The 27,833-nt window shown below is 42.6% G+C and overlaps 1 protein-coding gene across 1 annotated transcript; it reads left to right on the top strand.

The window, feature by feature from the left end:
* The first annotated feature begins 1,008 nt into the window (after window positions 1-1,008).
* Window positions 1,009-25,401, top strand: CCDC112 (coiled-coil domain containing 112). Its single transcript, XM_040343737.1, has 10 exons — window positions 1,009-1,110; window positions 8,486-8,604; window positions 10,200-10,321; window positions 12,075-12,164; window positions 13,872-13,947; window positions 17,680-18,064; window positions 19,754-20,170; window positions 22,420-22,515; window positions 23,999-24,117; window positions 24,975-25,401. Exons 1-10 carry the CDS (start codon window positions 1,063-1,065, stop codon window positions 25,003-25,005), a joined length of 1,503 nt encoding a protein of 500 aa, XP_040199671.1. The 5' UTR covers window positions 1,009-1,062; the 3' UTR covers window positions 25,006-25,401.
* Window positions 25,402-27,833: the final 2,432 nt, after the last annotated feature.

Here is a 27,833-nt window from a genome sequence, read left to right as displayed (position 1 = left end):
GAACTTCCGCTCATCGGATTCCTCCCCCCCCCCTCCGGAGCCACAATTGGCACCTGTCTTTCACAGGTATCCTTTCCCACTTCCAGGAGTCCGGCCGCAGCTTTGACGTCACGGCAGGGCTCCCTCCCTCCTCCTCCCCTGGCCGCCAGGCTAATAGGAGAGAGGAGCGGGGCCTCACGCATGTGCAGTAAGGTTCCCGGCGTGAAGCCGAAAGGGTTCCCTTACCCGCAAAGGCAGGCGGCAGTGTAGCCTTTCGACTTCACGCCGGGAACCTCACTGCCGACATCGCTGGACTCCAGGACAGGAAAGTGTCCATTTATTAAAAGCCAGAAACTGCAGTATGTGTAGCTGCTGGCTTTTAATTTTTTCCCCCAGACCTCCTCTTTAGGGTTAAGAAAAAAGTGGGGAAAATGCACTTGACTGTAGTAAAAACGCACTGGAACGCATAAAAAATGCGCATGCAGAAAAGCTTCTGCAACGCACCCAGACTGCATTTGAACTGGCCCTAAATAAGAACATGTGCGTTCCAGTGCGTTTTTGGTGCATTCCAGTGCTTTTTTGATGCATTTTACAACGTTCCAGTACAGTCCAGTGCAGGAAGAATGCAGCATGTTCTACTTTTTTCTCTGGAACTGGAACGCCCTGGAACAGCAAGCACTGGTGTAAACTCTGTCATTGGAAACCATATAACCTGCTTTTCATGCGTTTCTAATGCAGACAAACTGCACTGCATATGGTGTGAATTGGCCCTCATGTATTTTTAGGCACATTATGTGTGAAGAGGTCCTCACTGAATCCCCCCTATAGTGGGAGTGAGCCCTCTAAAACGTGTTATTTTCTATCTGTGACTGAAGTATACAGAATGCTATGTGACAATGCTGTAACATGAATACTGCATTATAGATAGAAGTGCTGGGAAAGCACAGGACACCTCCCAGCAATCCATTCATGTCAGCCTTGTGTACACACACAGCACCACACACCTTGCAGCCTGACCCCGCCCCTCCCCAGCTCCTCCCCTCCCCGGGGTTTGTTGTGCTTCCATGTGACGGTTGGAGGAATATGGCCACCTTAGCAACGGCAGAGGAGAGGGAAGATTCCAGGCAGCAGGTACACACCGTGTATTAGTAATAATGGGGGCTCACACTGATAGCACGGGATGACACTGACACCCCTGCAGCGGCACACAGTGCCATGTCTGTGTATACTGTATAGGGAATGAATGGAGCAAACAGTTTTCATGGCACTGTTAGTAAACAGACCAACACAGGAAGCCTGGTGGTGGGATGGAGCACTGAGGGGACATTCACCTTGTAGAAGCGATGGTGTGCTTTTTACATGCATTGCTGTTTGTTTTTCTTTCAGGGCCAGTTCACACCATGTGCGTTTTTTTCCCCCCCTGCATTAAAAACGTTTGGAAAGTAGATTCCAATGACTTATAGCCAGATTCACGTAGATGTGCCTAACGTTAGGCAGGCGTAGCGTATCTCATATACGCTACACCGCCGTAAGTTAGAGAGGCAAGTGCTGTATTCACAAAGCACTTGCGTCCTAAGTTACGGCGGCGTAGCGTAAATGTGCCGGCCTAAGCGCGCCTAATTCAAATTGTAAAGAGGTGGGCGTGTTTTATGTAAATAAAGCATGAGCATTTTGAACGATCGGCGCATGCGCCATCCGTGGACGTATCCCAGTGCGCATGCTCCAAATTGCGCCGCAAAGACTTACTGGTTTCGACGTGAACGTAAATTACGCCCAGCCCCATTCACGGACGACTTACGCAAACGACGTAAACATTTAAAAACTCTATGCGGTTTCCGACGTCCATACTTAACATTGGCTGCGCCATATTTTTGGTGGAATATCTTTAGGCCTGAAAACGCCTTACGTAAACGTTGTATCTTTACTGCGACGGGCAAGCGTACGTTCGTGAATTGGCGTAACTCGCTGATTTACGCATTCTAGCTGTAAATCAGCGTACACGCCCCTAGCGGCCGGCGTAAATAGACAGCTAAGTTACGCCGGCGGTCGTATCTTAGCTAGATTTAAGTGTATCTCAATTTGAAAATACACTTAAATTTACGACGGCGCAGATTCAGAGTTACGACGGCATATCTACTGATACGCCGGCGTAACTCTACGTGAATCTGGCTATTGGTTCACACCAGTACCGTCAGTTCCAGGGCGTTCCAGTTTGAGTAGAACATGCTGCATTTTTCCTGTACTGGAACGTAGTAAAACGCATCAAAAACGCACCGGACCCCAGTACAGTAAAAATAAATGGGGACAAGTAAGAAAGCATCTGGGATGCATTTGGAAACGCATCGAAAACGCACCCTGATGTGTCAAAAGCACACATGCAGAAACACATCTGCAATGGATGTGGAGTGTGTTTTTGTGGTGTGACCCAGCCCTCAAAGGAATATACCTTATTTAACCACTTAAGACCCGACCATTATGCAGGTTAAGGACCTTGCCCCTTTTTGCAATTCGGCACTGCGTCGCTTTAACTGACAATTGCGCGGTCGTGCGACGTGGCTCCCAAACAACATTGACGTCCTTTTTTCCCCCCACAAATAGAGCTTTCTTTTGGTGGTATTTGATCACCTCTGCCGTTTTTTATTTTTTGCGCTATAAACAAAAATAGAGCGTCAATTTTGAAAAAATTCAATATTTTTTACCTTTTGCTATAATAAATATCCCCAAAAAATATATAAAAAAAATAATTTTTTCATCAGTTTAGGCCGATACGTATTCTTCATATTTTTGGTTAAAAAAAACGCAATAAGCGTTTATCGATTGGTTTGCGCAAAAGTTACAGCGTCTACAAAATAGGGGATAGTTTTATGGCATTGTTAATAATAATTTTATTTTACTAGTAATGGTGGCGATTAGCGTTTTTTTTTTTTTTTTGGGGGACTGCTACATTATGGCGAAAACATCGGACACGTTTGACACATTTTTGGGACCATTGTCATTTTCACAGCGAAAAGTGCTATAAAAATGCACTGTTACTGTGAAAATGGCAGTGAAGGGGTTAACCACTAGGGGGGGCGCTAAGGGGTTAAGTGTGCCCTAGGAGTGATTCTTACTGTAGGGGGGAGTGGCTGTAGGTGTGACATCACTGATCGTCATTCCCTATAACAGGGAACAGACGATCAGTGTCACTGCCACAGAGAAGAACGGGGAAGGTTTGTTTACACACAGCTCTCCCCGTTCTTCAGCTCCGGACACCGGCGGCGATCGGGTTCGCAGGTCCCACGGGCGCGGACACGGAGCTTCAGACCGGGTCGCGAGCGCGCCCGCCGGCTGGGCTCTTAAAGGTGACGTAGAGGTACGTGCCTGTGCCCAGCTGTGCCATTCTGCCGACGTATATAGGCAGTCCTTAAGTGGTTAAAGCAGTCTTTTGCGTAGCAGTGCGATTATACACGCTAGCACACATTGCATTGCAATGAGCTGTACTGAAATAAAATGTATTGTTTGCTGTACAATAGACGCGGGAACGACGGCCATACTTAACATTGAGTACGCCACCAGATAGCAGCTTTAACTATACGCCGGAAAAAGCCGAACGGAAAAGACGTTAAAAAATGCGACGGCCGCTCGTACGTTCGTGGATCGTCGGAAATAGGTAATTTGCATACTCGACGCGGATTACGACGTGAACGCCACCTAGCGGACGCTGTAAAATTGCATCTAAGATCCGACGGCGTACGCCTGTCGGATCTAACACAGATGCCGTCGTATCTTGTTTTGGGGATACCAAAACAAAGATACGACGCGCAAAATTTGAAATTACGTGGCGTATCAAGAGATACGCCGCGTAATTTCTTTGAGGATCTGCCCCTAAGTCTTTTCCTTTTCCTCATATGTTCAACTAAAACACTATTTAGACAAGGCAGCGAGCAGAGAAAGTTTCATGAAGGGTGTTCTAACTCGTCTCCCCAGAGTCATGTGATTTAAGTGCTCTACGCTTCATTTTCGGGGGAACCTTATGCTTCTTTGCGCTCAGAGCATGCATTCTAGGAGACTGAGCTAGACATGGTGATAGAAGAAGCTAGTTGGGACCACATTCACTTGTATATCCATAAAGACTCTATTAATGTGAAAACGGGTATAAAATTAAAACAAGATGGTACAAGGCACCGGAATTGCTCCACAAATTTATAAAGACCGTCTCAGACCGGAGCTGGAGATGCGAACAGGATTTGGGCACTTTTCTCTATATATGGTGGACTTGCCCACTGATTCAGTCATACTGACGTAAGGTGCACGACGCCACAACTGCGATCCAAAATGTCAAAATGCTGATATTTGCTGTCTATGGCTTCATTCACAGGGTATTGTAGTGGCAGCTGCAGCATATTCGTGTGGCTAGATTCACAAGTGGATGCGAATGATTGTGGCCACTCGGCCTGTACAAAGCAATGACAATCTTATGTTGGCCGCAGCTGTTTGAGGGTGTCCATATGTAATTGCACATGGAGAAATTACCTGTGTTTAGGGATCAGTGGATGAAAACTGTTTGACATGATTTCCTATTCCTGTATTGGAGATGCAACTTGGCTTTTTACCTATTTTGTTACATTACATCCTTTAGTTCAATGTTTTTTTTTATCTGAATTATATGTAATGGATCAGAACACAATAGTCTAAGTTGGTGAAGTAAAATTAGAATAATACATACAGAAATAAAAAACTGATAATTGGCATGTGTGTATGTATTCAACCAATTTTGTTATGAAGCCCATAAACAGCTCTGGTGCAGCCAATTACCTTCAGAAATCACTTAAAGGGTCACTAAAGGAAAAACATTTTTTTGCTGAAATGACTGTTTACAGGGTATAGAGACATAAAAGTTAACTGATTCCTTTTAAAAATGATTAAAAATAGATTAAATTCAATCATATAATGTGCCTCTAGTTTCACTTTCGGTTTTAAACTGGTTTCATGTTTCTGTGAAGTAAAGAGACCCACAGAACAAAAACAAACAAATCCAGGGCAGTGTTTTGTTTTTAAAATGAATCTGATTGGTTCTGAGGAGTTTTAGACACACAGTAATGACAGCTTAGACCACCGTGAAAAGCTCCCAGTACCATGGTTATAAGGAGCCAGACAACCAGGAAGTGTGGAGATCACAGCAGAATTACAGCAACTTCAAAGCAAAAATGAACAATAAGGACATGAAACCAGTACTGCAGTAAGGTAAAGGAAGCTATTTAGCTAAAAAAAAAAAAATTCCTTTAGTGACCCTTTAATTAGTGAATTGATGTCCACCTGTGTGCAATCAAAGTGTCACATGATCTGTCATTACATATACACACCTTTTTGAAAGGCCCCAGAGGCTGCAACACCTAAGCAAGAGGCACCACTAACCAAACACTGCCATGAAGACCAAGGAACTCTCCAAACAAGTAAGGGACAATGTTGTTGAGAAGTACAAGTCATGGCCCGTACACACGATCTGAATATCGTACGACGGATCATACGACTTTTTTCGCTTAATAGTCGCAAGTAAAGTGAAATAGGTTATTAAAGTCACGAAAATTCTCGTACGACCGGAAAAAATAATCGGAAGTGATGTCATGTGTTGTAATGTATTTGTATTGTATTGTTGGACGACAACTGTACTGACTAAACGAAAATCGTGCGATCTTACATCGTACGAGGAAACTTTTCGTGCATGTCCGATCGAAAAATATCGGATGATCGGTCGCGATCGGCTCTCGAAAGTAGTGTACACACGATCCGAAAATCGTACGATTCTTCATCGGACGATCGTTTTCGTCCGATATTCGGATCGTGTGTACGGGCCATCAGGGTTGGGTTATAAAAAAAAAAAATATCCAAATTGTTGATGATCCCTAGGAGCACCATCAAATCTATCATAACCAAATGGAAAGAACATGGCACAACAGCAAACCTGCCAAGAGCCGACCACATACCAAAACTTACGGACCGGGCAAGGAGGGCATTAATCAGAGAGGCAGCACAGAGACCTAAGGTAACCCTGGAGGAGCTGCAGCATTCCACAGCAGAGACTGGAGTATCTGTACATAGGACGACAATAAGTCGTATGCTCCGTAGAGTTGGGCTTTATGGCAGAGTGGCCAGAAGAAAGCCATTACTTTCAGCAAAAAACTAAATGGCACGTTTTGAGTTTGCGAAAAGACATGTGGGAGACTCCCAAAATGTATGGAGGAAGGTGCTCTGGTCTGATGAGACTAAAGTTTAACTTTTTGGCCATCAAAGAAAACGCTATGTCTGGCGCAAACCCAACACATCACCCAAAAGAACACCAGCAGTCGGGACTGGGAAACTGGTCTGAGTTGAGGGAAAGATGGATGATCCTAGATACAGGGATATTCTTGAGCAAAACCTGTACCACTCTGTGTGTGATTTGGGGCTAGGACAGAGGTTCACCTTCCAGCAGTAGAATGACCCCAAACACACTGCTAAACAACACTTGAGTAGTTTGTTTAAGGGGAAATATGTAAATGTGTTGGAATGGCTTAGTCAAAGCCCAGACCTCAATCCAATAGAAAATCTGTGGTCAGACTTAGATTGCAGTTCACAAGCACAAACCACCCAACTTGAAGGAGCTGGATCAGTTTTGGAAGGAGGAATGGGCAAAAATCCCAGTGGTAAGATATGGCAAAGCTTATAGAGACATCCAAAGCGACTTGGAGCTGTGATAGCTGCAAAAGGCGGCTCTACAAAGTATTGACTTTAGGGGGGTGAAAAGTTATGCACATTGGCCCAGATTCTCATACATTAGCGTTGCTCCTGGGCAGCGTAATGTATGAGCTCTACGTTTCACCGCCGCAGGTCTACAGGTTTAAATCCTGATTCTCAGAACACTTGCCTGTAAACTTGCGGCGGTGTAGCGTTAGATTGCTCGGCGCAAGCCCGCCCAATTCAAATGGGGCGGGCACCATTTAAATTAGGCGCGCTCCCGCGCCGAGCATACTGCGCATGCTCCGTCGCGTAAATTACCCGACGTGCATTGCGCTAAATGACGTCGCCCCGACGTCATTTGCCTAGATGTATACGTAAATGGCGTACAGCGCCATTCACGGACGTCTTACACAAACTACGTAATTTTTATTCAATTTGACGCGGGAACGACGGCCATAGTTAACATTGGTTGCCCCTGCTAATTAGCAGGGGCAACCTTACGCGTCGGGTACGCTACGCAAACTACGTTAATTCGCTGCGTCGACCTCGCGTATGTTCGGGAATCGCCGTACTTACCTCATTTGCATAGACGACGGGGAAAAGCGACGATGCGACACCTAGCGGCGGGAAAAAAAATTACTTTTAAGATCTGACAGCGTAACAGCCTTACGCTTGTCAGATCTAATGGGTACCTATGCGCAACTGATTCTAAGAATCGGTCGCATAGATACCCGGGGCCAGATTAGGTGTTACGACGGCGCTAATGGTGTTGCGCCGTCGTAACGCCTTTGAGAATCTGGCCCATTGACTTTTTCTGTTATTTTGTCATATTTGTTGTTTGCTTCACAACAAAAAGAAAAACCTCTTCAAAATTGTGGGCATGTTTTGTAAATTGAATGATGCAAATCCTCAAATAATCCATGTTAGTTCCAGGTTGTGAGGGAACAAAACATGAACAATGCCAAGGGGGTGTATACTTTTGCAAGGCACTGTATATACAGGCATACCTCACTTTTAAGTACACAATGGGGTTTATTTACTAAAGCTGGAAAGCGCAAAATCGGGCTCACTTCTGCATAGAAACCAATGAGCTTCCAGGTTTTATTGCCAGGCTTAAACAAGCTCGGGTTAGAAGCTCATTGGTTTCTATGCAGAAGTGAGTCTGATTTTGCATTTTCCAGCTTTAGTAAATAAACCCTAGTGTGTACTTAAAAGTGGGGTATGCCTGTACCCAGTTTTGTGAACTCCTGTTTATTTATTTTTATTTTTTTTATTTTTTTTTCTTCAATATAAATTATTTGAAAATAAAAAATTATGCTCATCATATCCCATAGTATGTGCAATGTGATGTGACGGGAATGCATGATAATTCACTTGTTTTACCATGCATTGTCACAATGCAGCATTGTGAATGTACCTTGCGGGTTGAAATTTTTGGGTGACAGGCTGGTCCAGCACACATTAATGGCTCTCTAGACCCATAAGCAACAACCACATTATTTTATGAAGCACAATTTAAAAAAATAGCACAATAATTGACTCTAGATGGATCTTAAAAACTAGGCAACTCTGGCTGGACCATTATGGAGATCTGGCAGCACTTGTTGTTTAAGACCAGTGGCTGTTTGGTCTCCTTTTGGTAAGATGCTGGTTTCCAGATTTTAAATATCCCTAGACATGAGGTGTGTGTTAACATAAACCTGTCATAAAACAGAAACAGAACAGAATATGGGGTCTGCTATTGCTGACCTTTTTCTAAAAATGCTAGCCACATTAGTGCCTTATCATGATTATTATGTTGTTTACACAGGATGACGGGAGTTTTTTCAGTGGTGCGGAGAGAGAGTATAATGTGCAAAACTGGAAGATTAAAGCGGAGCAATCAAAAAAAGCAGAATTCTTCCGTGAAGCTGAAAAACTTAAACATCAGTAAGTGATCAATTAGCTTTTGTATGGAACTTGAAATACAGAAAAATGTGTCTTTCACTTGCCCATCATGTATTTGCAACTACATTGTTGATAGCTAGTAACTACGGAGTACATAGAGAATGTTGGCAAGTATGTTCCATATAATTTGGCCACGTCCAGGCAAAGCTTTTGTGGCGAAGGCCATGTCCAGGCAAAGCTTTTGTGGCGAAGGCCATGTCCAGGCAAAGCTTTTGTGGCGAAGGCCATGTCCAGGCAAAGCTTTTGTGGCGAAGGCCACGTCCAGGCAAAGCTTTTGTGGCGAAGGCCACGTCCAGGCAAAGCTTTTGTGGCGAAGGCCACGTCCAGGCAAAGCTTTTGTGGCGAAGGCCACGTCCAGGCAAAGCTTTTGTGGCGAAGGCCACGTCCAGGCAAAGCTTTTGTGGCGAAGGCCACGTCCAGGCAAAGCTTTTGTGGCGAAGGCCATTTCCGATCTAACTTTTTTTTTCAGTTTTCTAACCTTATATTTAGCTACCTGAGGCCATTTAAATGCAGTTGGTTGTGCGTGCATAATCTGGCTAGCAAACAGGCTTTCAAATGAAAGATTGTTATACAAATGTGTGGTTCTGGCAGCCGGCCGCCTGCCTGGAGACTGACAACTCATGATGCTGATCCAGGGCAAACTGGGTCCTGTGCTTGCAGTACCCCAGGGAAACCCAAATGGCACCTTGGCTGAGAAACAATACTTTATCCTCTCTGTTGTAAATGTTACTGTTTAATGTAAGGAGTCTTTCACACTGGCGTACTCCGCCAGCCAATCTGACTGCTTAGCGGGGGGAGCTGAGCAGGTGGATGACAGGGCTCTGTCTGCTCTGCTTCTGCAGAGTGGACACGGATACAGTCCATATTCCGCTATGGGTGGTCGGATGTAAATGGACCACCTGTCTGTTTACATCCTACTGTCATCTGATCCGATCCACCAGACAAATGTGGAACGGATCCCCCATTCATCTGTTTTTATTGGATCTTTTATCAATGGGTGTAAACGGACACATGTCTGTTTACATTTACCACTTTATAGAAGACAATAATGGACCAATTGGGTTCACCTAAAAAACTGACAAGTGGACTTGATCGATCCGCCCATGTGAAAGGGGCCTTACACTTGTCTCTTTCACTGTTCCCACCTAAATGAAATGCATGAATGAATGTTCTAATCATCGGGCAGCAGTAGATCAGTTGAGTCCTACTGCAGTGTAATCAAGTATCTGTCTTTCTGAGAATGCCAAAACCTCACTGTCTGTAGTACTGTGATGTCCTCTGAATATATTGATCTGTGAAAGAGGGATGATAGAGGTATGCAAAGGCATCTGTCTTTCACAGATGTTTATGGGGAATAAAAGTTTGTTGTTGCGACAAGTCAATGATCTCTGTTAGCAGCTATCTCAACTTTGCTTTGGAAACAAAGAGGATGGAAGAAACAATGGAAACCTACCAATTAATACCCTGATCCCGTTGAAAGTCAGAAGTTTAAAATGGGTTTTTAATGGAATATTTGTTATGTATACATCGCCATTTTTTATATTTTTTTGTGTCTATAAGGATATTTCTTTTTTCAGAATAACGCTTATTGAGAAAGACAGAAATGGGCTTCTCCATAACAAGAAAAATGACTTCCGGGCTGAGTACAGTTCGCTTGAAGAATATGAGCAAAAGCTGACAAATGGCAGAGGAGCAGAAAGTAAAGTGTTATCTTACTCCTGGTCTAAAACTCTTATCTTCTCTTAATAGTTAAAAGGGATGGGTTCATTCAACTCTTAAGTGGTTGTAAACCCTTACATATACCCAGTGAAGTGACTGGCCTTACGTTATACGCAGAGATGAAACAAAAGTTGTACCTGTTTATCTGCAGCCCTCTCCTCTATACAGCCTAATAAAACACACAGATCAGACTTTTTGTCATCTTCAGAAGGCAGGGGGGGGTGGGTATCTGATGTCACACACTGCACAGCATAGAGTAGGGAGTTGAGTGTAATCTGTGACCCAAATGGACCCCCCCCCCCTACACAGTCTCATAAGAAAACATGCATAACGGAGGCTGGCAATCACCTACTGTGTGCTGGAAGGGGGGCATCGCCATTGTGTCCACATAACCTGTCAGAAGTGACATCTGCAGACAGCAGAGGTAGGAGAGATGTGATCTGAAGCACACTAGGTGCTTTGGATCAAGGCAGGTACACACTATAGAGGGATATGCTATGTTAATTTTTCACAAAACCACTTTAAATAATATTTATTTTACAAATAAGGCCAAATCTTGGTTGCTTTGCTGATCCCCTGGTTCCAATGTATTATAAATTAATGACTAAGCATGCAAATCATTAGTTCTGACTTCAGTCTGAATTTGCTTACTGCATGAACATTCAGTATCCATCGGAGGAAAAGAGAACTTGTCTCTATGTAAACTCCGACAGAATTCCTCAGAATATCCGATGGGCATACACACGGTCGGAATTTCCGATGGAAAAAGTGCGTCAGACTTGCGTACGTACGAGGCATAAGTCTTGAGGCAGGCAGCTATCATTTTCAGATGGAGGTAGGTAGATGCAGCCCACTCAATACAAGTATTGTTTAACCACTTAAGACCCTGACCATTCTGCAGGTTAAAGACCTTGCCCCTTTTTGCGATTCGGCACTGCGTCGCTTTAACTGACAATTGCGCGGTCGTGCGACGTGGCTCCCAAACAAAATTGGCGTTCTGTTTTTTTCCCACAAATAGAGCTTTCTTTTGGTGGTATTTGATCACCTCTGCGTTTTTTTTCTTTTTTGCGCTACAAACAAAAATATAGTGCCAATTTTTTAAAAAAATGCAATATTTTTTACTTTTTGCTATAATAAATATCCCCCAAAAATATATTAAAAAAACTTTGTTTAAAATGCTATAAAAATGCATTGTTCACTGTGAGAATGACAATTGCAGTTTAGGAGTTAACCACTAGGGGGCGCTGTAGGAGTTAAGTGTGACCTCATATGTGTTTCTAACTGTAGGGGGCTTGGCTGGACGTGTGACATTATTGATCGTCTTTCCCTATATCAGGGAACAGACGATCAATGACACTGCCACAACGAAGAACAGGGAAGGTGTGTTTACACACACCTCTCCCCGTTCTTCAGCTCCGGTGACCGAACGCGGGACACCGGCGGCGATCGGATCCGCGGGCGTGGTCACGGGGCTTCGGACCGGGTCCCAAGCGCGCCCGCGACCCCACGGCTGGGCTTAAAGAGACACGTACAGGTACATGATTGTGCCCAGCCGTGCCATTCTGCCGACGTATATATCGGCGTAAAGGGGTCCTTTAGTGGTTAAATGCTACTAATAAAATATGGTAAACCCTATAATAGTTTCTCTTTGTGGGTATTTTTATAGCAATTCTCATTTAAATTAGAAGCCTTTTATGGCACTTGCCCTTTGAATATTTTATTTTACTTAACAGAAATGAAAACTCAACAGCATCTTTCAAAAATTCATAACCATGTAAAGCGACTCCAACTCCAATTAAAAGATGTGAAGCCCACTTCAGAGTGTAAGTATATCCTTCTACTAATGTAATTTACTATATTCTAAAAATACAGATTGGCTCTTATCTCTGAGAGTAGCTAAAAGAGGAACTTTTCCCACAGGCTTTCCCTGTAACTAATCAGCTTTTCCCTGTCACTTCCAGCGTATGCAGGGAATTAAGGGGGTAATCTGTTTGGCTGGTATAAGCAGCACTTACATGACTTAATTTTAGGGTTGAAAATATATTTATTGGTAGTTTAACAGACAATACAAGGAACAACGTCCAGATTTACAATCTAGAGACAATCGCAAGCGAACATGTGTAATGAGTCAGCCCAATGGCTATCGCCCATAGCTTAAAGGAATTGTAAAGGTTTGTTTTTTATTTTCTAAATAGGTTACTTTAAGCTAGTGCATTGTTGGTTCACTTAACTTTTCCTTCGATTTCCCTTCTAAATGTTTTTTTTCTTTGTTTTCTTTGTCTAAATTTCTCACTTCCTGTTCCTCCTCAGTAAGCTGTTCTAAATGACTTTCCACCGCTCGGATGATGGTGGAAAGCTTACTGAGGAGAAACAAGAAGTGAGAAATTCAGACAAAGAAAAAAACATTTAGAAGGGAAATCGAAGGAAAAGGTAAGTGAACCAACAATGCACTAGCTTAAAGGAACCTATTTAAAGAATAAAAGACGAACCTTTACAACCCCTTTAACTCCTATTGTCATACAGTATATAATTATGACTGCCGCCTGAAATTGAGAAGCGGGGAGGCTGCAACGAATTGAGAAGCGGGGGGGGCCTTTACAAAAAAAATAAGAAATAAAGAAAAATATATATAAAAAAGGGGGATAGCCATCTGGGGACCTGGGGACCTCTGGCTGGGCCCTTTAATATAATATATATATAAAAAATAAAAGAAATAAAAAATATATATATTTTTTTTTTTTAAAAAGGGGGGTTGTCATCCAGGGCCCTGGGGATCTCCGGACCCCTAAAACAAACAAAAAATTGTCCCTTTAATAAAAAATTAAATATAAATATATTTAAAAAAATGTATATTTGTTTATAAAAAAAAAAAAAAGGGGGGGTTGCCATCTGGGGCCATGTGGGCCTCCGGGCCCCTGAGAACCTCCGGACCCCTTACAGGTGTACTGCCTGTACCCCCCTGATGGCAGCCCTGCCTACAGGTAAGCCTGTATTAAGGCTTACCTGTAGGTGTTGGAAACATCTCCTAAATGTTGACGGTTTAGGAGATATTTACAATAAAGCCGTTTGCCGATTTCTACGGTGCATGGGCACTTTAGAAAGGGCAGATCGTGTCATTTCTAAAGGGGTCATGCCATGACTGGTGGCTCAGTGCGGGAGTGACGTCACGCGATTCCTGCGAGTCACAGAGCCGGAGTTCACGGGCTTGGAAGGAAGAGGGGTGAAGATGGACGCTCGCTGCCAGTTGGGACAGGAGTGACATTGCAGGCTTTGGTTTTAGTTAAGCGATGGATAGTAGCCTATTATGCTTTACCTTTGCAGGAAAATAAAGAGGAAGTAAAACACATCAGGGTTTACTTCCACTTTAAGGGAACAAAACACAGGTAATGTGTATGTATTGCACATGTATTTTTTTTTATTTGACCATGGCATACATCTTAAATATGTATTTGATCATTATTAATTTATGCATATTATTATTACTGTACCTATTTTTATAGTAGGACTTATTATGTTGCTTTTTTTTACAGTTGTAGATAAACTTAGAGAAATGATGGAAGAAGTAGACAACACTATCAGTGCCTTTAAAGAAGAACAACGAATAATGTAAGCTATTTAAATTGTTCTCTTGTAGATAGATTCAGATTTTTATTTATTTTTTTGAGATACTGCAAATTGATTATTTCTTGCTTTATACAGGCCTGTGCGTTGCAATGACAGACAGCAAAATCCCCTTTTGATGCATTACATGTGCAGTGGATTGTGGTGCCATTCATTTTGCATCCCAATGCCCCAAGCCAGTGCACCACATTGCACACACTATGTGAGCATTGTGGTGTTCTGCAGTAAAAAAAAAAAAGCTGCAGTTCCACTTGTGTTGTGGTACATGGCAGCCTATCCAAATGAAAGTGATTTGTAAAGTCTTGTGTTTTTTTTTTTTTTTTAATAACACCCACATGTCATTGATACCTGCTCTGTGCAGTGGATTTGCACAGACCAGCCCAGATCCTCCTTTTTCGGGTCCTTGGCTGAAGCAACTGACCCCTCCCTCCTGTTAAGTGCCCCCACTCAAGCAGCTTGATACACCGTGTATCCATTCAGAAATGTAGATGTTTGCCAGCACACTATGTATCGACACAAAGTAGCATCCAAACGGATTATTTATTGCATGATCACAACACAAGGAGAGTGCAACGTTTCAAAGTCACACAAGATCCATTTGTCGGGCATGTGTCTAACGAAGGGGTCCTGTTTGACTCCGAAACATTTCACTCTCCTTGGTATGTGATCATGCAAAAAAAATAATCCATTTGGACACTACTTTGTGTCGATCCATGGTGTGCTGGCAAGTATCTACTTTGTGGCTTGAACCAGTATCCAGCTAGTTGTTGCTGCAGCACCCAAACTTTGAGAGCTTACCAGGGAACATGTGCGATGGGAATATGAAGTATTGCATTCAGACATGTAGCCGCGATTTGGCCCTGTCCCCTCTTTCTCTCATCATTGGCTAACTGAGTTTGACAGCAGTGGGCGCCAATGGCGCCGCTGCTGTGACTCAGCCAATCAGTAGGAAGAGTCCCGGACAGCCAAGGCCCTTGTGGATATCGCTGGCATGAGATGGGGCTCAGGTAAGTATTAAGGGGGCTGGAGGGGCTGCTACACAGTTTTTTTTTGTTTTTTTATATTAATGCACAGAATGCATTAGGATAAAAAACCTTCTGCCTTTACAGCCACCTTAAGCTTGCTTAATGCAGTGCACGTTAAAGGCTGGCACACACTAGTGTGAATGGAAAACAACTGCCAGCTCCGGTCAGAGCCGCTGTACTAACAGTCCAACGTTCATACAGCGATCTCCCCACTGAGCTGTTGTGTTCTTACAGGGGGACGCCAACCCCCCCCCTCCCCGCCAGAACAGAGCGCTGATTGCGAGTTGGTCGGCTGCTGGATTTCCAGCATGCACGTCCACCAGAAGCTGGCCAAACAGACTGTTGGACTGGCCCTGTGTACAGGGCTAAACAAATGTGTGATAATGCACCACAATGCAGCAAAAGCTAGCAGTGGTTGCACCAGCTATCAGTATTCAGTTGAATACATTGTGGGGTTGATTTACTAAAAGCAAATATACTGTGCTGTTGCTCCAGAGCTTAATAAATGAGATACAATTTCACTTTGCAAAAAATACTCACTTGTATAATCACTTGTAAGAAAAAGAAAAAATACATAATTTTTGCTTGCACATGATTGGACGATAGAAATCAGAAGCGCTTCCCCTCATTTCAGAGCTCCCCCTCAGATCTAGAGGAACTGCACTTGCAGTGCACAGCATATTTGCCTTAAATCAACCTCCTAGGGATATACACACATATATATTTGTGGTCCGAGCATTAAGCTAAGAAGCATCCACTTTGTGGCACCATCCCAAAAAATGTATAGAAGAAAAAGGGGAGGAGGGAAAAAGAATGTAACCACATTTCAGGTGCGCTGCAATGGGCACGGTGAGGTTGCAATGGGCACAGTGAGGCGTGCAAATGGGCATTGTTGACCCTCTTTTCCACTTACAATGGCTGCTGCATTCTCACCCTAGGCTTACACTCGAGTCAATAAGTTTTCCCATTTTTTTTGTGGTAAAATTAGGTGCCTCGGCTTATACTCGGATCAGCTTATACTCGAGTATATACGGTAAGTTATGTTAAAAAGGAGAATTTATTTTTATGCTGAAGCATTAAATCATCCACCCCTGTATTTTAAAAATACAGGGGTGGATGATTTAATGTCTCAGCATAAAAATAAATTCTCCTCCTTTAAAATAGTTTAGTTATTATGGATGGCGATCACAACCTTTCTCAGTCACTTTAGCATTCTCCATGTTATAGCATAGTACTTAAAGCATATATTGTCCCCTAGCTAGCCACCATCTTTATTTATTTTCAAACCTGAACACATGGTAGCTTTGTGCCACACAGACAGGTTGAGACATTTTTAAGACCTTTGGAGTCCTGAGGGAGATTGCATATCAGAATTGTTTTATACTACCTACCTGTTAAACCTACCATTTTCATGCAGTGAGGCACATTATGTTAGGCATCCCATTAAAAATGAATGGGCTGCAATTGCAATTCGCATATCTCTGTGTCTTTTTTACTTTTATTGACTAACTGCAACTAGATTGTTGTGCACACAGGTTGTGTATGTGTTCTGTGTTTACGGCTTTTAAAAAATGTAATACAAAAAAAAAAGTAGTACATGCTGCATTTTCCCCAGTTCACAACAAACCTTGTGCAAAACCATCAACATAAATGGCACTGCAAAGCACCGACATGTGCATTACTGCAGCATGCTGGTGTGAACAAGCCCTTTGAGACAAAACTAGGGGGACAGGAGGGACATCTGCCCTGGGAACTGCATTGAGAGGGGCACTGCTGACATGAGCAGTGACAGTGGTATAACTTCTCCTGTCAGCCTGGCGCTGGGAGCAAGGAGGAGAGAGCCAAAGGCGGTGAGGACTGGGTTCTCTCTCCCCGTTATTCCCTGCCAGGGCAGAGCTTCTGAACCTGCAGAAGGAGGAACTGCAAGCATACAACACAGGAGGAGGTAGCTGAGGATTCCTTTCTCCTAGTCAGGGCCAAGACAAAGGGGGAGGAACACACTAGGAGCTTCAGGATTCTCCTGCCTTGCTGAGAGGCAGGGGATTGGTATTGATGCCGACCATGAATCTGTCTTTGGGTCTGCTCAAAACCTGTGGGCAGGGGCAGACTTTGGGAACTGCCGGGCGGGAGGGTGAGGGGAGCTTATTATAGGAGCCGAGAAGAAAGCAGGGGACTGATGGTGGAGGAGGCAGCATCACCCTACCTGATGCCGGGATTGGCTCACCTGTGAGCGCTGCATGCAGCTGATGGAGTCAGCGGGAAGTGACATGACAAAGCACTCCTTCTCCGCGGATAATACAGTGATCTGAAATCTGTAATTGTGTGTGGAGGATGGGGTCTCCTGGTGTAATATGGGTGGATAGGGGGGTGTTTTCCCTCTTTCACTCTCTAATAGGAGTTTGTCATATTTCAGGTTCTCAGAAAAAAAATTTTTTAGATTTTCCATGTTTTGTACAAAGTAATAAAAATGAAAAACTACTGACACTGTCCTCTGCCCTATTGACACTGAGTCTTTGCCCTGGGTGAAAGAATGTCAAGCTTCGCCACTGGTTTAAATTTCAAAGAAAATTACATTAATGGGTGGTTCTCAGACCAATTTATTGTTTACTAATGATCAACATTTCAGATTTGCATATGTGGATGTAAAAATTAATTTACATAATTAAATTTTTCTGATCTTGGATGGCTTTAGTTATGAAGACCTATTAAAGGAAGAAAAGACCACCTTCATTGAGCTGACTGCCATGGAGAAAAAAATGGAGGCATCATTCATCAATCCACCTGAAAGATCCTTCAAGGCTCCATCTGGAAAAGCCCTGCCAGATGGTATTCTCTCCAGCCAGCTCCCAGAAGAAGTGGTGGCTTTTGAAAAATTTCTGCAGCAGACTGGAGGCCGTCTGGGAGGATGGGATGACTATGACCACCAGAGCTTCCTGAAAGTGTGGACCAAACACAAATGTAAGCCCGGTTACTTGGAAGAAGCCCTGGCATACTTACCTAGCAGGACACGGGAGGACATCCAGCAACACGAGGCCTGGTATCAGGAGCTTCTCTTTTTGGAAGAAAAGAAAAAGGAAGTGAGCAACATTTTAACTTATTACAAAATTCTGTTACTGTATATTGTTGTACAGTGTGTGTTGCATGTTTAAAGTGTGTTTTGTGATAAACTGAGTCTTATATTGACTCAACTGTAGTACTGTAACTGCAAAAATTTTACCATTCAAAATGTTTTTTGTTTTAGTTTTAGTTTTTTTTTTTTTTTTTTAGGAAAATCTTCCATTCTGAAATGTAAAAATAGGATTTTTGTACTCACCGTAAAATCCTTTTCTTTGAAGTCCATGGAACGGACACAGCTTCCTTATAATCTTGACTGTAGGGTTATGTTCCATCTATCAGGAGAGGTAGTCCTCTCCTGATAGACGGAACATAACCCTACAGTCAAGATTATAAGGAAGCTGAGTCCGTCTATCGACGAAAGATAAATTTAAGTTTTGTAGCATATCTGTGCATTATGAAACTCCATGTTGTAAAGAAGTTTTTTTTATTTTTTTTACCTAAAAGGCTTAAAGGAGTTGTAAAGGAAAAAAAATGTTTGCCTACAATTAATGTCTGCAAGGTAGACAGACAGAATAGTGTAGTGATTCTGTTAAAAAACTAGTAAATACCTATCAAATTCCTTCATCTATATCACCTCCGGCATTCTAGTTTCTGTTCTCTCATTCACTTCCTGGTTTTCGGCGCTCGTTCATGCAAGAACTACATTTCCCAGTATGCATTGCGGCACGCCCAGTAATTCACACCTCCTTGAAGTCTCTAACACATAGAGAGCGTCCTGCCGCACAGATGTAGTTCCCAGGAGGGGGCGAGCACATCCCTGACCACCGCAGTAAAGCCTCCCTTCACGGTGGTCAGTAAAATCAGACAAGCAGGAAGTGAACAGAACAGAGAAGAAATAGAGCAACTTCTGAGCAAAAACGAACAATGAGGAAGTGAAAAGAGGAATGTCTGCAGGTAAAGGATGCTTATTATGAAAAAAATAAATCTCCTTTACAACCCCTTTAAAACACTAATACCTTGTACACACGATCTGAATTTCCGTTGGAACAAGGCAGACAGATTTTTTCATTGGATATTCTGACCGTGTGTGTGCCCCATCTGAGTTTTTCCATCGGAAATTCCAACGGACTTAGAAAGAGAACATGTTCTCTTTTTTTTCCGATTAAAAACATTTCTATCGGAAATTCCGTTCGTCTGTATGGAACTCCGACGGAGAAAAAACCACGCATGCTCAGAATCAAGTCGACCCAAGCTCGGAAGCATTGAACTTCATTTTTCTCGGCTCGTCGTAGTGTTGTACGTCACCGCGTTTTGGATGGAATTTGGTGACAGTGCAAGACAGCTTAAACGGAATTCCATCAGAAAAATCCATCTGAGTTTATCCCAACGGAAATTCCAATCGTGTGTACGGGGCATTGGGCTTGGTTCACATATATGCAAATTGGATGCATGACATGAACCGTATTGGCTCTCTATGGTGACGGTTCACATATGTTCGGGCCAGCTGTAGTCCCTTTTTAAATAGAGTCCTGTATGTTTTTCAGTCTGGTTTAGGTGCAAAGTAAAAATTTGCACCTGAATTATACTTTAAACGGTGAATAAAGCTGGACTAGACTGAACCGAGCCTAAATTTTGGCAGTTTTTTTTTTTTTTTTTTTTTTAACCGAACTTTGAATTTTTTTTCTTTGTTTTGTGTTTTTTACTGTTAGGCTATTCACAAGTGGAAATCCCGGAAACAGCAAGAAAAACAAGAAATATCAAAAATTCAAGAAAAGACCAAAGAAATAACAGAATCTGATAAGCAACAAAGGGATGAAGCTCAGAAGCAGAAGTTAGAAGAAGAAAGAAGGAAACGGCAGCAGGAAATAGAGGCCTGGAAGAGGCAGAAGGAAATAGAGGCTGCCGCAAAGCTTGAGGCAGAGCTAAAAGAAGAGGAAGATCAGCAGAGAAAACAGAGAAAGGAGCGCCAGCGGCAGCTGGAAGTCAAACTCATAGTGGAAGAACATGCAAGAATCAGGAAGGAGCAAGAAGAGTTTCTACAGCTGGAAAGAGAGATGAGGGAAGAGGCTGAGAGGGAGGAGAAGAGAAGGCTGGCTGCAATGGAGATCTATAGATTTCAGGACAGGGTAAATTCTTTACTTATACAATACCAAAAAATATTAGACAGTAGAATTATGGATCATATATGTTAAAGGGGTATTCATTTTGGAAACCAGTTCACTGGCACACACTCCTGTGGTAACACATGTATCAGAATGGATAATTCCGAATTTAACTCCTTCTGTCACAGTGCCACTATGATTTTAGAAACCCCTGCATTTCAAAATGCCCTATTGTCATTTATAGTTGTTTGTGTTGGGGTATTTGTATGACCAATAGTTAAAATGAGACAAAATGAAACGACCGTGAAATTTGAATAGTACTGAATTTGAATACATATGCCAAATCAAACGAGCAATTTCTCTATTTTTTTGGCCAAGTGAAATCTAAATTGTATTGCGTTAAAGCAGCCTGTGTGTTTTGTAAATTTAGTACAGGACACAGACCATAGACGGAGATTTTCAACTAGGCAATACCAATGTAATATTTTATTTCAACTATTTAACATTCTGGATAATAGCAATTTGCTAAAAAATATATATATATATCATCTTTTTTTTTGTTTTGACTAGAGTAGGGATGGATGAAGACCCCTGTACATTTTTCTTTATTGCTGTCTCCATTAGAGCCGGTTCACACTACCACGACCTGGGGGGGCGACTTGACAAATTACATGCAAGTGAATGAGAGCCGTCGCTCCGACTGCAGAAAAGGTTCCTGTACTACTTCTAGGCGACTTTTACCCATTAATTTCAATAGAAGTCGCCTCCAAGTCTTAACTGAAGCAACTTTACAGGAAGAGAAACTAGTTTTCTCAGGCAAAACCCTCCCTCCCACAGAGCTGATTACTGTTTGATTGGCCACTGGCAAAGTTGTCTGTCCTGGAGGCGACTTGAAGTCGCCTTGTAAGTCGCGCTGAAGTCGCCTCGCAAAGTCGTGCCCAGAGTGGTGTTGCCCCTGCGTGAACCAGCTCTTGGGTAGATGCACTCTCTTTTTAGTGACCATTATCAACAAGACAGAAAATGATAGAAAATCAATATGTTACGTTTGTCACCAGGACAAGAGTTGAGGGTAAATCCTGAAATGGGATACTTGTTTGGTAACAACTGGCTAAGAACCTGTGTTTAAGGGCTTTTTTTTTTTATTATTATTATTATTATTATCTTTTATTAAAAGATGTGTCACAGGTACACTAAAAGGGTAACTTCTCAGAACAAACAATCAATGTCAAACTAGTGAGGTACTGCCATTGTGTTTAAGGGCTTTGATGGGCAAATGTAGCTTGCTTTTGGCAGCCGTTTAAAGGAGAAGTACAGCCAAAGCTCATTTGGCTATATCTCTCCTGTTGATCACAGGAGTGCAGACTCCTTTGACCCGTTTTCAGCAGACAGCTGGCTTAAGTCTGCTGTCAGCTGACATCACAGAGCCGGTCCAGGCTCGGGAAAGATCGTGACCATATGGTCGGGATTTTCCCACATGCCTGGAGCAGCACCCGGTTCGGGCTCTCAGCGGCCACTCCCACAACCCATCGCTCCAGTGAGCGCCGGAGGGGTTAGAGCATGGTTGAATGACAGTCACTAGCTCTCTGCTCACGAAGCTCTGAGGACCGAGCGATTGGCGGTGTTTGATCGCTTGGTTCTCAGTGTTCAAGCCAGCAGGGAACAGATGCAGCATCCACCTAGGTAAGCATGATTCAAGAAAAATAAAACATTCCCATACTTCTCTTTTAAAGCTGAATTGAATATATGGCATTTTTCACAGTTACATTTGTCCAGCTTGTATCATTCTAAGTATTTATGTGCCATACCTGAAAGCTGGACATTACTGAAGTAGTAACTGCTACTCCAGTGATTGCTGCTAGCTTTCAAGTCCCATGCTGAGCAGCTACACTGTATTTGTTGAACACAGGGGGTCGCTCACTCTGCACCTGCGCCATTAAGAGAGCCCTTTAAATTTTTTCAATAAATGAAAAGTGTTGTCTTTATTGAATGAGGTGCGGATTGGGACGCCACTGCCTTGCATCTCCACCTTATCCAATCGGAGAATGCTTTTCCTGTTGCATCCCTTGGACAGAAAGTGAAGGGAAATCTCTACAATGGCACAATGACAGGAAAAATAGACCAACGAGTGTTTTCTAGACTTCTAAGACTATTCACATCTCTCACTGGGATATTTTAGTTTGTAATAAGTAAATGTGCATTTATAATTCTTCTGCCACACAGTGTTTGCAGATATTTTTCAGAATTTGAATGACTGTTATGTAATCTTGTTCTAGGATCAAAGGAAAATTGAGGAAAAAGTGCAAGAAAAAAGAGCCAAAGAAGAAGAAGTGAAAGAAAAAGAGAAGCGACTAGAGAAATTAAAAGAAAAGGTAACCTGATATAAAGTTGGTGATTGTAAAGTCTTTTTTTTTTTCTCTAAAAATAACAAACATGTTATACTTACCTGCCCTGTGCAGTGGATTTGCACGGAGCAGCCCAGATCCTCCTCTTCTCGGGTCCCTCTTCTGTGTTCATGACCCATCCCTCCTGTTGAGTGCCCCCTCAGCAAGCAGCTTGCTATGGGGGCACCTGGGCTGAGTCACAGCTCTCTGTGTCCATTCAGACATGGAGCCCTGGTTCGGCCCTGTCCCCACTCTCTCTTCTTACTGGCTAACTGCTTTTGACAGCAGCGGGAGCCAATGGCGCCGCTGCTGTGTCTCAGCCAATCAGGAGGAGAGTCCCAGACGGCCGAGACACTTGTGGAAATTGCTGGACAGAGATGGGGCTCAGGTAAGTATTAGGGGGGCTGAGGGGGGGGGGGCTGCTACACAGTAGTTGTATTTGATCATATTGCATTGAATGCAATAAGATAAAAAACCTTCTGACTTTACAACCCCTTTAAAGCTGAACTCCAAGCTGGAACTGTTTTACATTGTCAAAGGATTTGTAATTGTGTTCAGACTGATTTATGTTCCTGCACTCTTACCCAACAGCTTATTAAAGAGAAGTATGTTTTATGTTTTTTTTCCCTCCATTATACTTACCTAGGTGGATGCAGCATCGGTCCAATGCTGCATCTGTCCCCTGACGCCTCTACATTGAGAACCGAGTGATCGAACATCGCCGATGGCTTGGTTCTCCTAGCTCCCTTAGCAGAGAGTTACTGGCTGTCAATCGGCAGCTCTCTGCTCCTCCATGCTCACTGGAGCACTGAGCTGTGGAGGGGTGGGGAGTGGCCATCTCAGGCTCTCGGTGGCTCGCTGAGAGGCTCAGACGGGCATCATTCCAGGCACCTGGCAGATCCAGTCGGGATGACGCTGTGCCTGGACTGATATATATGATGTCATCGGAGAGCGGACTTGCACTCCTGTGACCCATATGAGAAGCCCAGCTAAACAAGCCTAAGCTGGACTTCTCCTTTTTAATGTGGAATTTTACATAGACTAAAACAGGTTAAAGTGGAGCTTTAGTCAGTTGTGCAAAAATGTAAAAGTCAGCCGCTACAAAAACTGTAGCTGCTGACTTTTAATAAACAGACCCTCACCTGTCCTAGGATCCAGCGTCGTCTTTACCTGGACTGGTTCTTCGCCAGTCTTTGAGTCCTCGATGCCGGGCAGCCACCTGTGACTCCTTATGGTCTCACACCCGCTGCCCACTGCGCATGCGTAAGCTGCATTTTTTGAATGGTCGCACTCGCACAGCCTTTTGGGATCTGTAGCATGTCCCAGAAGGTTGTGGGTGGAAGCGGGTGTACTTCTGCTCGAATTGCCTTTTGCGATCTGAGCAGAAGTGGAAGCGGTTAATTTTCGAAACTAGGGGCAACTCTCCAGTTTTTAATTTAATCCACATTCTGAAATTCTATTTTTATTATAGGTACAAGTTCATGTGGATAGAGATCCTTCCAGACTATGTAAGCTTACAAAAGGATGGGAAGAGCGCTTCAAAAATACTGGGCCGTCGGGAACAACTCCACTTTTACACATTCCTCATCGGTAATTGTATATATATTCAATAATCTATGGCAGCTGACATGTTAAACCATAACAAAGTATTTATACAGCTGAACTGCAAGTGCAACAATTAACCTGTTCCCACCAGTTGTATGCATATATGTGGCCTATCGACGGGTGGGCTTTAACGCAGAGAGGCCACATATATGCATATCTTCTATTCTCTTTAATTATACACATATCCGATTTTAAACAAACACCAACAGGCACTGTTTTATTTTTGAAAGGCAGATGTAGATAATCAGTGCAAACAAACCCAAATGTGACTAAATACAGTATAATGTAAGCTGAACACTCAAGGCCAGAAACACAACACCTCAGATAAAATACTTAAACTGAATAGTGCAGCGCAATCATCAAAAAGTCCACAAATAAAAAAATAATATATATGAACGGAGTCCATTTGATGGAGAAAAAAAACGATAAACATTGGCCACTGTGAAGGTGTGTTTCTAAATAAATGTGCAGGTGTTCAAATCAGTGCAGCACCTCCACCGTCAATCTAATTGTACACTCGCCTTGTCATGGTCAATATGCTCTTTGCCCTATGGGGCAATAAGAACCCTCTGATGGTAAGTAGTAGTCAAAAGTAATGTTACGTAATGGATTAAACACACGCTACCAATGGAGAGAACATTCCAAGTCCATGCAGATGTTTCTGGTGTGAGTTAAATCCTAGCACTGCAAAGCAGTTCTCATCACTTGCCTATCAGGCTACCTTGGTGACAACCTAATGAGTAAGCTGTGTTATAACTGGAAATTTTTAGATGGTGACATACAATTAAATCACATGTTGAGAATTATTATTAGTAACTATACTTTCTGTATTTTTTTTTCAGGGCTGTCCCATCATGGAGGCAAGGTTTATAGTTAGAACTGTGCCTGACATTTGATCCCCATGACTAAGCTCTGAGGAACGGAGTGAAACGCGTTGGGGTGGTTGAAGTCCAGGCAGAGGTTGCCATTCACGTACCCAGCATAGGGACAGGACGGATGTGCTTACATTTGATATTGTTCAATATGACTATTTTAAGTGCCGCCAATCCCTGCCCTGATGTTGATGCAAATGAATGGACTTTTTTTGACTGCATTTGGAAGTGGCTTGTTTGTGAACTCACTTCCTCTGTGCTTTCACCAGACCAGTTGGCACTACTTTACTAAGGCTCCATTCACACTTGTATGACTCCAAATCACGCAACTTATTGAGTGCAACTTTAAAACCCCATTCACACTTGTGTGACTTGTCATGCAACTTTGGACATCACCATGTCATACACCATGTTTTCCAATGATAACCATTCATATATGTGCCTTGTAAAGTTGCAGCGACTTCAAAGTAGTGCACTACTTTGACCAGATTTTCATGCAAAAAAGGTTACATGAAAGTTGTACTTGAATGTTTTGCATGCAACAGTGGTGCAATAGTAGGTCGGACTTTGGAGAGGGACAACAAATCACATCCAAGTTGCACCCATCAAAAGTCATGTGACAAGTACAAGTGTGAATGGAGCCTTATATCAAAAGGAAAACTCCACCAACGGGTCTAGGGTGTAGAAGATGAAGACGTATGTTACTTAGACCTTTGCTCCAGATTTTCTCAAAATTTTGTGTACCTCTGATTTTCACTATTTCTCAAAATTTTCAAATATTTGTTATTTATTAACACTCAATACAGGTTAAAGTGGTGTTCCGGTCTTGGGAACAAATTAGTAAAAGCCAGCAGCTACACATACTGCAGCTGCTGGCTTTTAATAAATGGACACTTGCCTGTCCTGGAGTCCAGCGATGTCGGCACACGCAGCTGATGTTTACATCAGCTGTCGGGTGCTCCGTCGCCATTGCGGGTAGGGGAGCCCGGCAGTGTAGCCTTTTCAGCTTCACGCCGGGAACCCTACTGCGCATGCGTGAGGCCCCGCTCCTCTCACCTATTGGTCCGGCGGCCAGGGGAGAAGGAGGGAACCCCGTGTTGACGTCACAGCTCCGCGGCGGGGGGGAGGAATAAGATAAGCGGAATATCTACTTTTGGGTGGAACTCCGCTTTAAGCTTTTATATTACGTAGGAATTTAGCAAGAATTTAAAAAAAAAATTGCTGTGTTTGTGTATCTGCTAATAATGATTTTATTATATTTTTAGCGAAAATATTGCTTTGGTAAACATTTGCGCAAATATCGTGGGGCCTTAAAAATCAATAGCACCTTCTTTTAATTTTACTGGTCCTATGCTTTCAGAAAATATATGGTTTGGGGGGGGGGGGGGGGGGGTGTCTGTCACAAATTATGAATTCTGTAAATTAGGGAAACTTGTATATTTAAAAAAGGCGCTATTTAAATATTAAAAATATTTTTTATGTATTCGCTCGATACAGGTAAAGCTTTTATATTTATTTGGAATTTAGCAGAAATTTTGTACGATTTAGATGTGTTTTTATCTGCTCATATTGGTTTTAGTGTATTTTTAGCATATTTTTTTTAACATATTGTTTTGATAAACATTTGCGCAAATACCACAAGGCCTACTGTAGCGCCTTCTTTTTATTCTAGAGGTCATATGCTTTCCGAAAGTATATAGTTTGGGGGGGGGGGGGGGGGTCTTTTACAAACTCTGAAAGCTGTAAGGGAAAATTAAAACCTTCAGCAAATTTTGATATTTACACTTTTGCGTCTGTTCAATTTTCACAAATTCGCAAAAAGGTGCAAAAAAAGTTAAAAATATTTGTTATTTATTAACTCCAATACAGGTTAAGCTTTTATATTTAGCATCAATTTTGTATAATTGACTGTTTTTATCTGCCAAAATTCGTTTTAGTGTATTTTTTGCAAATATATTGGTTTGATAAACATTTGCGCAAATACCGCGGGGTTTAAAAAAATCGGTAGCACCTTCTTATTTTTCTACTGGTCATGTGCTTTACACTTTTGCACCTGTGCTTTCCGAAAATGTATGATTTGATGGGTCTTTTACAAACTCTAATGCCCTGTACACACGATCGGTCAATCCGATGAGAACGGTCTGATGAATTTTTCCATCAGTTAACCGATGAAGGCTTTTCTGTCTGTTACAGCGTGATGAATGTGCTATCTCCATAACGATGCTAGTTTTACCAGAACGAGCGCTCCCGTCCCCTAATTTAGTCTGAGCATGCATGGATTTTTAACAAACAATCGTTTTTTTTCTATCGGTTGGGTATCCATTGGTTAATTTTAAAAACAAGTTTCACATTTTTTAACCGATGGATAAATAACTGATGGGGCCTACACACGATTGGTTTGGTCTGATGAAAACAGTCCATCAGACCGTTCTCATCGGATTGACCGATCATGTGTACGCGGCATAAGTGAAAAATAAAAAAGCAAAGGAAAAATTGCAAAAATGGTCTGGCCACCTGAGTGTACAAAATGGAGCATATTGCCTGGCAGCGAAAGGGTTAAACATAAAAGCAAACATTTATTATATTGGAGCTTACCAACTCTTATGCCGCGTACACACAATCATTTTTCAGCATGAAAAAAACGTTGTTTTAAAAAAATGTCATTTAAAATGATCGTGTGTGGGCTTCACATCATTTTTCGGGTTCTGAAAAACAACAACAATTTTTTTCGAACATGCTGCATTTTTTAACGACGTTTTAAACAATGTCGTTTTTCGGGTTGTAAAAATGATCGTGTGTGGGCTAAAACGACGTTAAAAACCCGCGCAT

The sequence above is a fragment of the Rana temporaria genome, chromosome 1 (genome assembly GCF_905171775.1).
Source record: "Rana temporaria chromosome 1, aRanTem1.1, whole genome shotgun sequence".
NCBI classification, from domain to species: domain Eukaryota; kingdom Metazoa; phylum Chordata; class Amphibia; order Anura; family Ranidae; genus Rana; species Rana temporaria.
This window is presented reverse-complemented; position numbering and strand designations above follow the sequence as displayed.